Source organism: Amborella trichopoda, chromosome 1 (genome assembly GCF_054954075.1).
Source record: "Amborella trichopoda isolate Santa Cruz 75 chromosome 1, AtrichopodaSantaCruz75HAP2 v2.0, whole genome shotgun sequence".
Taxonomy (NCBI): domain Eukaryota; kingdom Viridiplantae; phylum Streptophyta; class Magnoliopsida; order Amborellales; family Amborellaceae; genus Amborella; species Amborella trichopoda.
The window spans coordinates 954,788-967,549 of NC_142336.1; the positions used below are offsets into that span (position 1 = coordinate 954,788).

At 37.1% G+C, this 12,762-nt stretch overlaps 2 protein-coding genes across 2 annotated transcripts; one reads left to right on the forward strand and one right to left on the reverse strand.

The window, feature by feature from the left end:
* The first annotated feature begins 3,314 nt into the window (after positions 1 to 3,314).
* On the forward strand, positions 3,315 to 6,509 carry LOC148783467 (26S proteasome non-ATPase regulatory subunit 11 homolog). Its single transcript, XM_088865861.1, has 2 exons — positions 3,315 to 4,122; positions 5,738 to 6,509. Exons 1-2 carry the CDS (start codon positions 3,325 to 3,327, stop codon positions 6,218 to 6,220), a joined length of 1,281 nt encoding a protein of 426 aa, XP_088721987.1. The 5' UTR covers positions 3,315 to 3,324; the 3' UTR covers positions 6,221 to 6,509.
* Positions 6,510 to 8,862: 2,353 nt separating this feature from the next.
* On the reverse strand, positions 8,863 to 10,794 carry LOC18426747 (alkylated DNA repair protein ALKBH6 homolog; the record flags this gene model as incomplete). The annotated part of the gene is made up of 5 exons (XM_088855283.1): positions 8,863 to 9,279; positions 9,485 to 9,575; positions 9,801 to 9,915; positions 10,309 to 10,507; positions 10,663 to 10,794. Coding segments are annotated over 5 exons (711 nt in total), but the record flags the coding sequence as incomplete, so codon positions are not given.
* Between the last annotated feature and the right edge of the window lie 1,968 nt (positions 10,795 to 12,762).

Consider the following 12,762-nt stretch of genomic DNA (forward strand, 5'->3'; position numbering starts at 1 on the left):
GTATTTAATTTTGAATGATGGGATGAGAGACTTAATTATATTAGTTTAGTAAAGTTGTTATGGATGGATTATTTATTGATGGCTTTACCTTATTTTTTAGAATTTTTAAACTTATACGTTATTTTCACTCCAGTTTTTTGGTCTCATCCCATAAAATATTTTTGTCGATTCGTATTTTTATCTGATTTTTTCATCTGGCTTTTTAAAATAAAACCGATTTATCTCCGATTTTATGGTTAGTCGATATGTTGATATTCCCCAACTTGCTAACTATAGCCCCATCAAATAATGCTGCTTTTTGTTACTGGATTCATGTTTGTTGTATTATCGCAATTGGTTATGATCTTGAAGTGATTAAGAATGTTCCAAGGACATATAGTTGCAACACACCTTTTGGAAAGAAATTTGTCTCTCATTCTCCACCCTCTACTTAACGTGACTCTCATTGTCAGCGCCAAATGTGTGAAAGCCCTTCTAATACATGTTTCCATATCACATTATATGGTTCTATCCTGCCGTGTATTTTGCTCCACCAAATATTTTCTATTCCTCTCCTATTTTATGATTTCTCAATCTACCTTTGGAATTTATACATCCTTGAATTCCCAGTCTCACTTTTCTTCTTGGAGATGCCTCTATCTATATAATAGAGGGTTTTTTCCCGAAAGCATCCCTTCTGCCTGAAGGAAATACCCATTTATTCTCATGCTTAATCTAGCCAACATTTTCTAAATATTCAAACATACGAGATGTGTGAGCTTGATGCTTGCTCTGCGATGAAGTTATGCACCGTTAGAGCAACAAATCTTTCCAAATAGGATTCTATTGATGCTAGGGCTGGCAATGGACTTGGACTCGACCCCGGACTCGCCGAGTATACTTGACATGTGTCCGGGTATGGGTGAAACATTGGAACCGTGGGTAGGGTCCGGGTCCTTCTTAATGGACCCAATGATTTTCGGGTACGGGTCCGTGTACTAGTGGACCCGCCCCATACCCGACCCGAGACCCGAACTTTCCCACCTCTTTAAAAGGCTACCCTTCATTTTATAACAAACTCCCTAACATTACCGTTCTAAATCTTTGGATGTCGGACTAAGTTTTTTAAAAGAGCCTACTAGTCAAGAAACAATCAAAAGGAATCTTTTTAAGCAGGGGAAGGGGGTACGCTGGCAGGCCTGTACAAAAAGTGAGCTCCAACCAATGGCTATCGGATCCACATGCGCAGCTGTGATTAGGCTAAGGCATTGCCTACGTGCAAAAGTGACCTTTTCCAAGAAGCATAAAGAGAGAGAAGCTGTTGTCTACTAAGATTAGTCCCACATCGATGGGAATAGAAAGAAATAAGTAAGTTGAGTTCTATAAAAGCAGAGGTATTGGGGTGCTTCAAGCAAAGACGCAGCCTATTTCCAAACTTTTTTATTGGCTAATGTCGGGGATGGGTCCGGGTCTCGGTTCCAAAGGTGTACATAGGGTACAGGTACGGGTATATTAAATTTAGACCTGTTGGGTCCGGGTCCGGGTCTCGGTTCGGGTATATGTAGTCTATCTCGGGTCCGGGTTCAATTGGACCCATCCCGTTGCCACCCCTTTTTGATGCCACTATGTCCTCTCAATCTCTGACGAGGTCCTGACATAGGATTAACAAAGAACACCATATATACTGAACGCTTCCCCACATGCTTTCATCTGCACTACCCCTTCGTGAAAAGGAAACCAACACAGTAAGAGCGGCCCTCCGGTCCCCCACTTCACCTTAAAAGAGTCTGAAGACTAGAAGCACACTGCTTAAGATAGAGAGTGAGAAACAGAAAACCACCCTTGCAGTTTAGTTTCACAACTTCTCAAACAAAAAGGTTGATACTCAGCATTTCTGCATATGTTAATTAACCCTAAGATAGATCCTTCTATGCTCTAGACGGTCCTTAAACCCTTGTACTCTATGAAGAAAATCAGCACCTTTGAAGGGCGAGAGAGATCAACAATCAGTAACCTCTCCTTGAAACTCCATATTATTCAGTGTCCTATGGTTTCCCAATTTACATAAACCATTTCCTAATGCTTTACATAAAGATCATCCCTACACTCATGATCCCTTTAAACCCAGACTGCTTATCTGTATTTGTCATTTTAAGTTTAATTTCACACGAAATAATGGATGTGATACATATTTTCCAAATATTTCTCTTCAATGTTTCTTGTTTATTGAGATCTTAATACCGAATGCTGCATGAAGGTCTCTCCACCTAGAACCAGAGATTATTTGTAGCATCTATGGGGTGCTATAAATGCACCACGTGCGCTAAGCTCTCTGCACTCTCATGTTATCTTCATTCCTAGCTGATGGGGTATTGCCTGTTCCTTTAACTTTCCAACTATTGCACGCAGGTGCTAACTGAAATATAGATAACAACTGTTTCTTTCTGTCTACCAACATAGCAACATTGTATCCCATATAACCTTTACATTCTTGGCCTTAGTAGACTAGATTCAGCTGGTCTGTCAAACCTAGTCTGTCAATTGCACATTCACAAAGTGAAGCTTCTGCAGATTTACAAGAGAAACATATGCTATCCATTTATAACAACGCTCTCCCTCCATTGCATCAGGTTTGGGTTTTGAGGTGCATTTTCTGTTAAACTGTAACCAATACCCATGGTTTGAAGGAGAAAATTACTCTTCTTTTCGATGTACTCTACTTGAGTCTACATTCATGTTCAATCTCATAAAGTTACCCAGTAGAGCGTTTTGGGTTGCAACTTTAGGTATTTATGAACGTAAAGTCAATTTCATAATTTGGTGCAAGGAGATTGGATACCCATACTTGTATTTTTCAACCAAATAATTTAGATATTAAACTTTCAAGCTTCAATTCTACAATTAAATTTGAACCACACTCTAAATTAAGGAAAAATGATTAATCTATACTTCACAGGATTGTTTAATCGTTTTTCAAAGTGCTTTCTATTATGCCATGGGAATAAAAGCAGTACAAGGGTTTTGTAACCTGTTACTTGGGCATCTGCAGATGAGCCTTAAAACCATCTTTACCAGCTTCCTTTAAATAGATGGATCATATATTTGAGACCTTCTTTACATTAGCTGGATTTTCACTGATACATCATTTAAAAGCACTTCCTATTGTTATGTTTGTAAAGTTGTGATTACCAGAATTGAAAAATTGTAGCATGTATTTAAATCAATTCAACCTCTTATTAACACTTTTTCTTTGTTGGATAAGGTGTTCTTTTTTTTCTTAAATCCGTTATTAATCTCATCTTTGAACCTCTCATGCGATTGTAATGGACATCCAGGTAGTCAACCATGTCTTTTGCCACGTCCTCAGGAGCTCTCCCAACTACCACAGATTCAATAGCTGAGGCTTTAGAAGCCAAGGACCCATCGGAGTCCATCTCCATCCTTTATCGCATCATTGCGAACCCTTCTTCCTCCCCGGAAGCTCTCCGTGTTAAAGAGCAAACCATCTCTAACCTCTCTGACCTTCTTCGACAAGAGAAAAGAGCCGAAGAGCTTCGAAGCCTTCTCACTCAGCTGAGGCCCTTCTTCTCTGTAATCCCCAAAGCAAAAACTGCAAAAATAGTGAGAGGTATCTTAGATGCAGTTTCTAAAATACCCGACACCTCTGAGCTTCAAATCTCTCTTTGCAGAGAGATGGTGGAATGGACTCGAGCCGAGAAGAGGACCTTTCTTAGACAGAGAGTTGAGACAAGGCTTGCTGCACTGTTAATGGAAAGCAAGGAGTACTCAGAAGCTCTAACACTTATCTCTTCACTTGTTAAGGAGGTTAGAAGGTTAGACGATAAGCTTCTTCTGGTTGATATAGACCTCTTGGAGAGCAACCTCCATTTCTCATTGAGGAATTTGCCCAAGGCAAAGGCTGCATTGACAGCTGCCAGAACAGCGGCTAATGCCATATATGTGCCTCCGGCTCAGCAGGGCACAATAGATTTGCAGAGTGGGATTCTTCATGCTGAGGAGAAGGATTACAAGACTGCTTACAGTTACTTCTTTGAGGCTTTTGAGGCGTTCAATGCTTTGGAGGATCCAAGGGCAGTGTTCAGCCTCAAATATATGTTGCTCTGTAAGATCATGGTGAACCAGGTATGTGTATCACAGAACCGAACTTCTGAAGCTCAAACCAAAACTTTGAACCAATCGAGAACACCGTAAATGACTTGAAACCAATATTTTGATCCATTTGTTACAAGAATCCTGAAACCGTGATTGATTTTAATTATACTAACCCTCTACGGTGCTTGGGCCATTGTTTGTATTATTATGAAGGAATGACTTCCAATTAATAATGGACCAAATAAATTTATTCATTTTTTGGGTTTAGTTTTGCTCACTTCGTACAAAGTAGTGTCACTGCTGTATTGTCCACTGCCTAAGAGAGGATCAAATTTTGGCGAAATTGAAAACCATGCTCAGATCCTTATGACTGACACATGGATTGAGTTTTCTGTACACTTGGTTACCTTTAGCTAATTACGATGTAGTTATATCTATGTGTTGTTATGCTCTTTAGTTTTCCAACAGTGAGTTACATGAGAATGAAGGGTTGATGTGAACAATCCTCCACTCAATTTTTGCTTTGCGGAAAAACCCTTTATTCCAATGTTTTAAAAAACGGTCCGCCTGGCGCCTAGGTGCGCGCCTGAGCGGCCTGGACGAAAAATCCGCCTGCCTAGACCCAGGCGGCCCTACACGGGCGGATATACCTGGGCGGGCTAGGCGTTTTTCGTTTTTTTTAAATTATGGGGCGTCGGCCTAGGCGTGGGGCACCAGGCACGCCGCCTAGCGTTTTTTGAAACCTTGCTTTATTCTAGTGGCTAATGGCATGTGCCTTGCATGATGCTTATCTAGAGATTAGATGAAAATAAACTAAATAATATTTAAATAATATTTTTTATTGCATTTTAAGTCATTCAATTTTTTTGCCTGCTTAATTTTCTTTCTGGCCTTTTCAAGTTTTTGTTTTTTTGTTGAGTTTCCTTTAATTGTTATAAGCTAAATACTATCATAGAAACTTCTGTTTTGTTAGTTCCCAACTTTGGGAGGCATAATTAGCATATAGAGGCATGAAAAGCACCCACTAGATGAACTATTTAATATCTCACCCATTTCTTTTGATTTAATTTCAAGAAGCCCATGAAAAGACCCATATTCAGAGTTAAAATAGCTGATATTTTATGATAAAGGGCTAAAATGTTAGTTGATATTTTTGTTGTGGGTTAATAAATTTCTTGTCTATTTTTTTTCTCCTTATTCTTTTCCATAAAATCTTTTTCTTTTTTAAAATCAAGCTTATATAAAACATGAAAGATATTTTTTTAGGAGATGTGGGAATTATTTAATTTTATTTTTTGGCAACTTAATCGTTGGATTTATATAACACAGCAATGAGGTTTTTAAGTAAAGAGATTTTTGGGTTGATAGTTTATAGAGGGGGAGATCTTAAAAAATTGGGGGGGCAAGCGATTAGCGAGAAAATTGTCACACTCCTACCTTTTTTTTTGGATATGTTAATGGTGGGAATTTAGGGTGGGATATTATGCTGAGGCATCCACCCCCAACCACCGAGCTCCAACCCCGTTCCCGACACATTCCTACTTATTTTCCATTGCATATAGATATGCATATTTCTGTGTGCACGCATGAGAGAGAGAGGTAGTATGTCCTTGATTTGACTGATCTTTATACGCATGTGTCCCAGGCCGATGATGTTGCTGGAATAATCTCTTCCAAGGCGGGCCTTCTATATGTGGGTGTTGAACTAGATGCCATGAAAGCGGTGGCAGATGCCCACTCGAAGCGCTCTCTCAAGAATTTCGAGACTGCTCTCAGCAACTACAAAGCTCAGCTAGAGGAAGACCCAATAGTGCACAGGCATCTTTCTTCACTTTATGATACTCTCCTTGAACAAAACCTTTGCAGACTTATTGAGCCTTTTTCAAGGGTTGAGATCCACCATATAGCCCAACTCATAGGCTTACCTGTGGACCATGTGGAAAGGAAGCTTTCTCAAATGATTTTGGACAAGAAATTCGCAGGGACTTTGGACCAAGGTGTAGGGTGCCTCATAATATTCGACGATCCGAAGCCTGATGCTATATATCCAGCCACTCTGGAGACCATTTCTAATATCAGCAAGGTGGTTGATAGTCTTTACCTGAGATCTGCTCGGATTATGGCGTAAGTTGAGTAGTTTTCTGGGCCTTGTTACAGGCTAAAAACTTTCTTAAATATTGTGGTTTCTGAGATTTTGGACGGTCAAATTACTTTCAACTAATGCGTATTTTTCTCCAAGCTATAATGGTGCTGGAAATTGGTTTTTGGAGAGAGAGTAGAATGCTGCTGGAAATTGGATGTTGGAGAGAGAGAGAGACATGGATCATTTCCACTAATCTATCCTCGATTGAGGTGAGGTGGAAAGTCTTGCTACTACATGTATATGGTAAATGAATATACCTTATGAACTGAGAAAAGCTATGCACATGCATGGATGTTGCATCATTTTTGAGAAAATGAGGTGTGAGATTTTACGTCGTTGAAATGCTGGGTCTGAATCCTTATTCAAATCGCATTTCAATTTTCTGATTGTAACCGCCTAAATGCTCTAGATTTGGTTTTGGTGTTGATAAATACCAGTGATTTAAAAAATGCTAGGTCGGCATTGAATTATTCAATCCGATTCGGGAATCGGTCATCCCGTTCCAGTTTTATGTATATATAGGAAAATGGCCGAGTCTAGAAAATTCCATGTATATATGGGAAAACAGCCGAGTCTATAAGGTTTTATGTATATATAGGAAAATGGGCGAGTCTAGAAGGGAGCTGGTGGTTCCTTACAGTGGTTTTTATTGGTTCATTGTTTTTTCACGTGTTCTTTCGTGGGTTCACAGTTTTCTTTTTTTATATAGTGGAACGGCAATCCAAATCACCGATTCATCAATCCAGACCAGTTTTTGGAGTGCCTGATCTGGGTCGCCACTTTGCTTTTTAAATTGCTGATAAATGCTCAATTTGGTCATTTCCACCTTGGCAAATTGTCGGCAAGCATATAACATGAACATGCATGTTCATAATTTTTGGCATTTGGTGACACACCCCCAAGGATGCGACTCTGTTGAGAAATTTTTAAATACTTTGTTAATTTTCTTTGTTGAAATGACATTATAAACACACTTAATCTTATTAAATCTCGCCTTCACCCTGTCATGTGGATATATCATGTTAAAAATGCCAATTTTGGGTTCAGCACTTCGAAACTTATTAGTGTTAGAGGTTGGCACATGAAACCTTATCTTTGTAACGTGTCATGAATTTACACCATTAGATTACAGTAATTTAATTTCATAGAATAGTTCTTAACAATTTCATGGCCAACTGTATGCACTCTAATCTCCTTGACTATTTTAGGTCAGGGTTTTGGATTTATGCTCTAAATTTTCCTGTTAATCCCTGTGGTGTAGCTTCAATTGTAGACCTATTTCATGCCCATTGTCTCTTTCTTCGTATGATACAGTTTATGTTTTTTTTTTTTTTGAGTGTTTTTTTATAAAACAATGAAATTTTTATTTATGTGATCAAATTTATGAAAATTAGGACTAAGAATATTATTATGCTTAAACTCGTATGAAATGAACGCTGAGTTTATATGTCATGTATTTATAGGTTAGTTGCTAAGTTGAGGTTAAATTTTGAGATACTAAAAATGCTCCAAGATTAAATAGGCAATATGTTCTTGTGGGAGCAGACAATCTTTTTGGCTTCTATTATGGTCCTCTTTGGCAAGCAAAGATATTGGAAGACGCACAAAATTAGGGTAAAAAGAATAAGAAAGTACAAGTTGGAAGAAAGGGATTGTATATATTTAGACTGTGAGCTTTAGCACATAATTTTCACCCATACTTTATCAGAATGTAATATTTAGGGAGGAGTGTCACTTAGCCATATAAAGTAAAAGAATTTTTTGAACTTGAAGCCTTTAACACTCTAATTTCACATCTAACCGTTAAGAATGATTAGAGCTTTTATGTACTAGAGATAATTAGCCATATTGTTTACTTCCCCCAAAAACATATAAAAAAAAAAAAAAATGGTCGTTCTACCCGTACACTTGCTCTCTAAATATCATAAACCATGTGAAATGCCATCATTTCAATTGTTCGTGAAATTTGTATTTATTTACAAAAATACAATACATACAATATTTATTTACAAAAATATAATACATACAACTTTGTAAAATAACAAATGACTAGAAGTATTCACAATAGTTAGACCCCGTGTGGGGTACCTAACAAATCTATTCAGGAATGAATTATCTAAAAATGAAAGACAGTTTTTTTGGTATTAATAATTTTACATCATCTTCATCTGAACTTTATCTCAGCTATTTGGGATTGACAATTTTGCATGTTCTCTTAAAATTCAAGTGCAAAATCAATACCTTGAATGGCAGAGGACCAAGCAATTTTTTTTTAACTCCTAATTGGTTTGGTGGGAAATAAATAAGACCAATGGTTTTGTCCAAAAAGGCCCAAGATTTCTATCAAATTGCACTTGAGGACATGGTCTATCATATGGTCTCAAGAAATATTTTGCAAGAAGACTACCAAAGATGGCTGAGAAAAAAACCCAGTGAATCATCTCAAAACTCATTTATCAAAATAAATAAATATATGAATACCTCTTTTCTTTCGGATCTTTGATTCTGTTTTAAGTAGAATGGGAAATGTTTCAATGCTTATATAGCTTATTACTGTCAACAAATTGCTTAGAAACTAGCATTGACATGTACATATGCTGCATGGACATGGGTCAGACAACACTACATTTTAAACACCCATACATTAAATCTCACAATGAAACTCCTTAATGTTACTTAAAGTCCTAAGTTCCCTTACTTCATATATATATATATATATAGGTGTGTAAAAGCTAATTTTAAGATTGACATTTCTGACCTCATATATATGTCAAATGCTGACACATATTTGTGTCTATGTAATATAGACTTGCAATATACCCTTAATCAAAACTTTCATTGAACACCAAAGATACATATTTGTTGATCACCTAGAACTTAAAGAGATTCTTATAAACCTTTGGAACTAGTCGACAGGTTAACGACACTCGAGTACCACTTCTATGAATGCTACCCTTCTCAGTTCTTTGGTTCCCTTCCTCCAACTCTGAGCTCAAGGGCATCATTTGTTCCTTGTAGCTGAGAATGTCACCAATATTCACCACCTAATATCCAAATTTAAAAAAGGAAGAAATTATTAAAAGAAAGTAAAATAAATCCACAATATCTCTTAGGCACCTAATTAAGAAATTTTGTGAGAAAAAAAGACTAACTTTAATTTGTAAGGTGTGATGCTGCAGCATTGAACTCCCTAGATTTTGAAACTAAAAATAAACAAATTCAATGTATGAAGCTTGCAATTTTGGGGACCTCTAGGACCACTCTAGACTTCTGATGTGAAGATTTTGAAATGATATTTGATTCACCTTGTGAACAAGTAAAGTAAATAAATCCTAAAACCCTAGATTTGAATTTTGAACATCCATCAAATGGATACTCTAGATATCATGGAGTGTGAACTAATTTGGGGTATTTTTTGAGCTCCAAATCAAATATTCTTTTTTTTTTTGGGGAAAAAAATTTATAATCTAGATGCGAAGAATGAATTGAGAATTTTGGGGTGAAAGAGTGGATTGGTGATCCCACAGGAACCCTAAATCTTTTTCTGGAATGAATGAATAACTACTCCCAAATGGTTCCCTCATGGCGAGAAACAACAGAATAGAAGATTTTCAAGGGAGAAAATGGACTTGCCTCATCACTTCTCTGTATATCTGAGTCATCAATTCCATGCAAATATTCTGAAAAATTAGAGAACCAAACCGTTAAGTTACCCTACTCTATTGCTAGGAAAACGAATCCGGGGAAGTCGGAAGGCTCCCTACTCTTAAGTTGTGTCAGACAGACTAGACCGTGTCTGTCAAAAAATTAAGATAATGAGACCGGCCAAAACTCGGCCATTGGCAGTTCCCATGTGCATGTTTCTGAACTCAGCACCCGACCAAGCCCAGGTGACTCAGGCAACTACAAGTGGACTTGCGAGTCACCCGAGGGTTCAAGCACTTATCTACTGTGATAACTACACTACTATATTCAGCTAAAGAAAGGATAACTTATTTACCAGAAAGAACAAAAAGCTTTTAGCTTTAATCCCAAATAAATCATTGAATAACTTCATAAAAGTAAAGCCGTACCGGAGTATGCACTGTCCTTGAAAATTAACAAGCTGCAAGGCATCAAGGCAACAGAGAGAGTGCAGTGTTTATCTATTTGATCTGGCACATGGGTTACACACTCAGTCAACTTCAACGGAGGAGTGAAATTCATCACAGCTGGAGACCCAAGAGACAGAATCGCAACAATTGGAAAATAAGCAGGGCCATCTTGGTGTGGCTGAGAAAGAAGAAAACTTGAGTATAGAATTAATATACATGCTGACTAAAAAATCATATAATTAAGCAGTGTGCTTTTGGTTAAGTAATTGGAGAGCATAGAATAACCAATCAAGAGGAAAATGTTCATAACAAAGAGTGGAAAACTTTAGAGACCATGATTCCTTGGTTAGATAGGTACTCCTTGATAAGAACATGATTGATTGGTGAAGGAAACAATCCTGTCCAGTTGCATATTCTTCTTGTGATTTCTACAAGCCAAGGAGGCACTGCACCAGTGATAACACATCAAGACTAACACAGCTACATGACATACAAATGCACATAAATACATCTGCATCATCTTGGATTTTCATTTCAGTGTGCTTTAGGTTCGTAGAGAATATGCACACATAGATGTGCAAGCATGTGTAACAGTGTGATAGGCAAATGTAAATAATACATGTAAATAAGCATAAATATAAATGATGTAAGCATATTACGTATAATATATCTTGTAAGCTAATTTACATATTCCAATAAACAGAAAAAAGAAGAAGAAGAAGACGTGAACCTTATGTTCAAATAGATACATATAGATGCACACAAATAGAGCATACACGCCCATGTTTTCTACATGTTTATATGAAAAATATTCTTATGTACACAGGCATACTTCCAAATGTGTTTCTTATACACCCCTGACTGATTAAGCAAAAATTACATGTGGATCTTCTCTCCAAAAAGGAAAAAATATGGAACTTCATCCATATTGTCTAAGCAAACTAGACCATCTATGTTAACTCTAGCATTAATGTGGTGTCTATCAGGAATAAAAACATTGTTCTTTCCAAGTAACAATTACCTCATATACCTGATATCTATTTAATGCATCAGGCAGATGCCTAAAGGAAGAAACAAAAAATGAAAACGAGACCACAGCATATGATATGAAGCTTAAACCGAACCTGTTGAAACAAAGTTCTACTACTAACTACCGCGGGTAGGCCAACAAAGGGTTTACACACTTATAGAAGGACATAATTTTCCATAGAGATTACATCCATAGACATTAGTCTGAACACAATTTTATGGGAGCATATAAGCAAGCAAATCCCAGAGGAATAAATTTCAGGTGTTTGGCATGGGTCAAGTAAAAGAGATATTACTTGACCTTCACACTTCTCTGAACAACTTGGCTTATCAAACTAAGGTAGTGGAGAACAAGATCAGTACTTCTGAAATCAGATAAAACATAACTATGCTAGACTTGAAAAAAAAAAGGACCCGGGGAGGGGGAGGTGTTGGGGGGTTAAGGAATCATGTCAAAAGGAAATGACTCCATATTTAAGCTCAAGGGAATAAGATAAGTTCGAAAGTCGGCACTTCAAGCTATGGAATAGATTTTCATGCTACCCTAACGTCTGTCAACACGAAAATTACGTATTTCGACAAAAAGTCCACAAGGTGCTATTTGTCAGATTGTTTAAGTTTGACATGGTTACCTACACTTCCTTGGGCATTTATCAAATGGAAAATTATAGAAACCCCTTGAGCCAACTTTTAAGGCATAGACTACCCCCAACACTTTTTATACCACATTACTAACTTCAAAATTATTTATTTTAGCACACACTTCAAAGTGACAAAAAAAAAATTTTAAGATGAAAATGTCCCCTATCCTCCTCTATTGTTGGTACACCTCTCAATCGACTGGAAAAAAAAATTAAGCCAGCCTGGGACACTAGGTGTAGGATTGACTTTAATAGGGGCGAAAAGCCAATCCAATGCACTATTGCCGGACTGGCTTCATTCTTTAAAATGAAGCTGGCTTGACAAAATATGTATTAGACCGATTTCAACAGGACAATAAGTTTCGACAAGCTTCATTTTAAATTCACAAGCTGGGGTAGGTGCTAAAAACCTAGGTTTAAAGCAAAATTTTCATTTATTACTTTCCTTGAAGGGGATAGATGCAAAACTAAAAAAGAAGTATAAATGAGACCATATACCTTTGGTACAAGGTGGTCACAATTTATCTTGACCATTGGATGTAATATTGAGTGGCTGCAATTATTTTTATTGACCATGCTCAAAATTCAAATGAAAATTTTTCGAATTTTATGATACGTCCAAGCTATCAGATTTCACAGTAGATAGTTGTAAGTAATTGTAACCTTCATGTATGAAAGGTAAATGGTCCCATTGTATACAATCCCAAAATAAAAAGTGTTCAGGTTAGCGATGTGATTAAATATGCATTGGGACATGCCTAAA

Bases quoted from the DNA above. Each gene is read 5' to 3' on its own strand.
- LOC148783467 (XM_088865861.1), top strand. From the start codon at position 3,325: ATGTCTTTTGCCACGTCCTCAGGAGCTCTCCCAACTACCACAGATTCA. The intron at 4,123-5,737 runs GTATGTGTATCA...CATGTGTCCCAG, and splicing joins GTAAGATCATGGTGAACCAG to GCCGATGATGTTGCTGGAAT.